General features: G+C 26.0%; 1 protein-coding gene across 1 annotated transcript; it reads right to left on the minus strand.

Moving 5' to 3' along the window:
- Positions 1 to 4,355: 4,355 nt before the first annotated feature.
- On the minus strand, positions 4,356 to 4,796 carry LOC145035956 (uncharacterized). The gene has a single exon (XM_078984452.1). It carries the CDS (start codon positions 4,794 to 4,796, stop codon positions 4,356 to 4,358), a length of 441 nt encoding a protein of 146 aa, XP_078840578.1.
- Positions 4,797 to 5,941: the final 1,145 nt, after the last annotated feature.

Here is a 5,941-nt window from a genome sequence, read left to right on the forward strand (position 1 = left end):
TGTTGTTAAACTTGATATAATAATTTGTATACTAAATTGATATAATATATTGATTATTTTGAATTATATGATAATATATACATCTATTATAACTACAAAATCTTAATTGTTTGAATGACTTCTACCCGCAAATTACACATGAATAAAATTAAATATAATATATGGTTTGATGATCTTTATAGTTGTTTTTATCATTAATTATTTTTTTAAAATTTATTTGTTTAATGTTTTAATTTTTATCATTATAATTATTTAAAACATTAAACATTGTCTTTTGATTTTAAAGGTAACAATATAATAATTTATATAGAGTTATTTTTAACTATTGTTATTGTAAATTATTTTAAGCTACTTATTTGAAAACTTTTAACCATTATAAAAATATCTTTTAGAAATATTTTAGTTAAATTCAGATTACAATTTAGTTTTTGCATTTATCACTACAATTTATCACTTTTAACTATTTACAAAATATTCTTTGGTTTTTTAAGTGGAACTGAAATTTATATTTAAGTTAAGAGTAAATTACACGAATGGTCCCTATGGTTTGGGGTAATTTGCATGATTGGTCCCTAACTTATTTTTTTAACTCGGAAGGTCTCTATTGTTTGTTTTTGTTACGCGCTTGGTCCCTACTGTTTATTTTTGTTACGTGCTTGGTCCCTATCTTAGTTAAAAATACTATTATTTAAATAGGAAAAAATGTTAGGGTAGGTAAGGTAAGGTGAATGGGTGGGGTTAGGGTTGTGTTTATTTAAATAAATTTAAAAAATCAAAGGCAAAAAAGTCTTTTTAGGTAAGATAGGGACCAAGCGCGTAACAAAAACAAACAATAGGGACCTTCTGAGTTAAAAAAATAAGTTAAGGACCAAACGCGCAACTTAAAATAAACCATAGGGACCATTCGTGTAATTTACGCTTAAGTTAACACTGTAATTTATTTCAATTAACAATTTATTTATTTTGTTCAAACTGTTCAAAAGTTGTAGCTTTTAATTGATAATGGTTTACATACAACAATATTTTAAATGTAATAAATTAATTATAATATGTTAAAATTTACAGACATAACTTTATAAGTAGAAGTAAATATATTATTTTGAAATTGAAATTTTGTTTATTTATGATTACACATTAGGTTTGATATTTATTTAAGCTGATTAACCAACTTATCATTATTATTACAAAGTACGATAATTTATCACTTTTAACTATTTACAAAATATTTTTTTGGGTTGTTTAAGTTAAACTAAAATTTAAATTTAAGTTGACCCTGTACTGTTGTATTTAAATTAATAGTTGAAGTAGTTTATACAAATTGTTCAAAAATTATATCTTTAAAATGATAATGGTTTAAATCCAACAACATATTAAAACTAATAAATTAAGTATAATGTGTTAAAAGTTTAAAAACAAAACTTTATAAGTAGAAGTAAAATATATTACTTTAATATTGAAATATAGTTTATATATGATTATATTTTAGGTTGGATATTTATTTAACTTTATTATCCACTTATAACTATTATTAGAAAGAAATTCAAAATTCATGGGAATTTCAAATGAATGTGGTGAAAGGAAAAATGCATGAGAGTTTCAAATAAATGTGGTGAAGAAAAAAAATGATTCATTTATAAGTATACTAGTCGAATCCCCGAGCGTTGCGCGTGAATATAATCATTTAATTAAAGCAATAACATTAAACCAATTCTGATTTGATATTTATACATGTAAACCCAATATCAATAGCAAAACAAACTCTATAGTTAACATATTAGTTTAATTAATTTAATAAATTTATATCATTAGTTATTTCCCTTATTAATTAAAGATTTTATAGACCATTTTATGTTGTGTAAATTATATATCAAACATATATTGATTTTTATGTATAAAAAACAAAGTAGTACGAAAAAATAAATACTATAACTTTTGATGATTTTATAGAACATTTAACGTTGTGAAAATTATATATAAAACATATGACAGTTTGTATATAAAACAAATAACAAATAGTATGAAAAACACTATAGCTGTTAATAAAACACAAACACTACAACATTATAACATTTAGATAAAACAAAACTTATTAAACACTTATAAATCATTCAATATGAATATTTCAAAATCAACATACATTTGATATATAGAAACACTGTTATAAGTAATTTATGTTGAAATAACCATTGATATGATAAAACTTATTTTTTTTTTTTCAACTCTTTCATTTTGAGTCACAAATATTTTCAAACATATGATTTTTTTAATCAAAACTTACTTATATACTACTAATATAGCTACAATATGTATAATAAATAAGTGGAAAATAAAAAAGCATTGCACATTGAGAAGCATAAGTTTAAAAAAACTTTTGAATGTAGTGGAAAATATAAATGCAAATTACATTAAATTTGAAATCATAATTACATTTAACTAAAAAAACTATTGAGTTGTAGTGGGAGTTTTAGACTCTTGATTTGTACCCAATAATAAAATATAAATATTAACAATTATATGTTATAAAAACAATATTATAAATATTTATGATTGAAATAATAATTTTTATACTAAGTTGTAACTAATATTATAATAATTTTATGTATACAATAAGAAGGATCTAAAAAAAATTGTGTTTGAAGCAAATTGAATTAATTTTTTGAATATTTTTTATTTCCTTTATTATTATTATTTTTATTATTATTATTATTATTTCAGATAACAATAATTTATTAATATAATATAGTCTATTCTTTAGTTTTATGTTATTTTAAACAATTACTATTTTTTACTAATTAAAAACTAATTATTTGAAAATTTTCATTATTATATTTAAAAAAACTATCATACTCTTTTGTTGTATTTTCATTTTTTTTCCTTAAAGCTATGAAATATTGGAAGAGAATGAATGGTCCAAATAAAATGGTAATTTGAATTTCAAAACTATAGTAATTGTTATATACTGCGACCAATCTTAATAACAGTATGTTAAGAGTGGATTAGGAAAGGAGTATTACACTTGAGGTATATTTTGATCACTTATATTTTCTTATGAAAATATTAATATTTTATTTATTTTACTATTCCTTTACGATAAAGAATGAATAGGAAAAAGGAAATTAACAAATGTAATAAGATAATTTCTTTTTATTACTTTAAAAACATTTAAAATTGGATACATCCATATAAGTTTTGGTAGAACATAAAGAACTCATTTTTATAACACACATAATTATTAGTTTTCAACGATAAAGTCATATCATATTAAAAATCATTCATTCTAATTCGTCATTATCACCAATAATTTGAAATAATAATTGCAAACTCCTTTCATCAAAATCAATTATAAAAAATTCCATCAATGTTATTTACAAAATAAACGATAGAAACTAACATATACATATCATAAAATACATGTTGAATAATGTTCTCTTGTACATAAAATATATTTTCTTAACATAAAAAAGAGAGAGACAACATAAAGATACATACAAGTTAACAAAGTTAATTGCTCTAACTTATAAATAACTTGATGGTCGATTTACCAAAATCTCATGAAAAGTAATTATCAATCCCAACTCATCATCTTATGATTATAGAAAGATACATAACACATAACTTAAAAAATAATCTCAAGTATTCCTTTATAAAAATACCTAAATTTGAACGTTGGTTAATATCTAAAACTTTACATGCACCCAATTTGAGTTCACATGAATTTATATTTGGGAAAGTTGAAATTAATTTCTTACATCCATGGAAACACTCATATAACTCTTCAAACCTTACAAATATAATCTATCATTTTTTTGTTGACATACATGCAATATGTAATCTACAAATTTCTTATATAGGCTAAATATTTCATTTAACTCATCAATTAAATAACATGATTTGAAGAGTTTTAAGAGTTACAAATCTTAATATTTCAAAAATTAATTTGTATAAGTTGAATAGTCTTGGGAGTTTCAAATGCATGAGGTTCAAGAAAAAATGGTCTTGGGAGTTTCAAATGCATGAGGTTCAAGAAAAAAAAATGCTAGCTTTATAAGATATATAGATATAGATAATGATATAATGATATAGATATATAGATATAGATGTTAAAGAAGAAAGTTTTACACAGACGTAACGGGTAAACGAGCAACAAGCCGTGCCACAATCCCTTTTTGGATGATAAAACTAATTCTTTTAAAAACATCTATAGATCTTAGGGGTCATAACATTACATGCATGACCCATTGGAATCTATTGAGTAGCTCCACAACTTCCGGCGCAAGGAAACCGAAAGTATCAAATGCAAAATGTATGAATGTGTGTTGATTTTCCATGCACGCTTTCTCATGTTTTGCCACTTTTCATGATGCAACTTTTAAAGCAGCTTGCCTCATAGTGAAAGCCCCACTCTCCAAGCCCACAAGAGCAGAAACCACTGTTAGATCCACACATGCATGCTTCCCTCTAGCCCATCCAAATACTAAAACATCAGTTGGTTTAAGTGTTGATCTTCCTTCCAATGGACCAGTTAGAAAGTTTACAGGTGCCTTTTTCTTGGCAGAAACCCTAACACACCTTAATATGTCGAAAAGAACATCCCTAAATAGATCGTGTTGGTGCTTGAAACCTGGGAGCTCTTTACAATGAACTGCGTGTTCCCCAAAGGAGTCCAAGCATGCCTTGCGACAAACAGGGCAAGTCTCATAACCTGGAAATAAAGGGATCATAAGACGATATTTGAGGATGACACGATATTCCACTGGCGACACATGCTGGCCAAGACCGTCAATAGGAATAGTCATAAGAAAATCCTGAGCATGTGTGTAGATGTAAAATTGTAAAAGTTGAATATAGTGTTTTGTAGTGTTTCACATTTTATATTATTTTACTAAGTCATACTTTATGCGAAATGTAATGTTTAGACTTAGTATATTTTTTGTACACTCATGTTCCCTATAAATAGGGACCGAGGTTAGAAGTAGAAGGACTTTTCAGATAACTTTGAAAAACCTTTCTGCTTATCTTTGTAATCAGTCTTCATCAATATAAGATCTGATTAATATTTACTCTTTGTGTTGTTACTCTTCAATCACTAAAATCATACTTTGTGTTCTTAAATCTCGATAACAATTCTCTACAATTGGTATCAGAGCAAGATTCAAACTGCATCAATCTGATTTTCATGTTAGAATCATTTGCTTTTTGAGTTGCAACTTTATTCAAAATTTTCCGCACATTTTGGTTTTGAAAATCACTTTAGATCTTCAGATTTGAATTGATTATGTATTTGAATTGTTTAGTCGAGTAATCGATCAGTGATTAGTGATCAATTCAGTTGATCAAATTCTCAAATTCATTAGGTTTTTCAAACTTTCTGAAAATTTTTGTGTTCATCAATGGCGAACTTCAACATGAATACAATGACTTCCTTCTTTCACTTGCTTGGTTCTTCAACAAAAATTACGATGTTAATTCCAGAATACTATGATCAGTGGGCTGATAGAATGGAAGATTACTTAAATGGAATTGATGAAGAACTTTGGAATTGTATCGATGGAACAGTGCAAGCTCCTGTTAATGTTCAAACTATTGGTTCATCTGCTACATCTACTGAAGTTGCTGATCAACAAAAACGGTTGAAGAATAAGGAAAAGAGGTGCATGAGGGAACTAAGAGGTGCTCTTCCTCCTGTGGTTTATAACTACATCCGTAGTTGTAAAACAGCTAAGGACATCTGGAACACTCTAAAAGATAGGTATCAAGGTAGCGAAAAAACGAAGATCAATTAATTCTGTGAAGCAATGCCTAGTCGAACTGAAAGTATTCAGACAAAAGGATGAAGAAACTCTTGAAAATTACTGTGATCGTCTGAATGAGCTTATGTTTCGCTGCAATAGGTATGGAATCACTAGATCTCTCATGGAATTCAATTTAACTTTCATTATGG

The sequence above is a fragment of the Lactuca saligna genome, chromosome 3 (assembly GCF_052625555.1).
Source record: "Lactuca saligna cultivar CGN05327 chromosome 3, ASM5262555v1, whole genome shotgun sequence".
Lineage (NCBI taxonomy): Eukaryota > Viridiplantae > Streptophyta > Magnoliopsida > Asterales > Asteraceae > Lactuca > Lactuca saligna.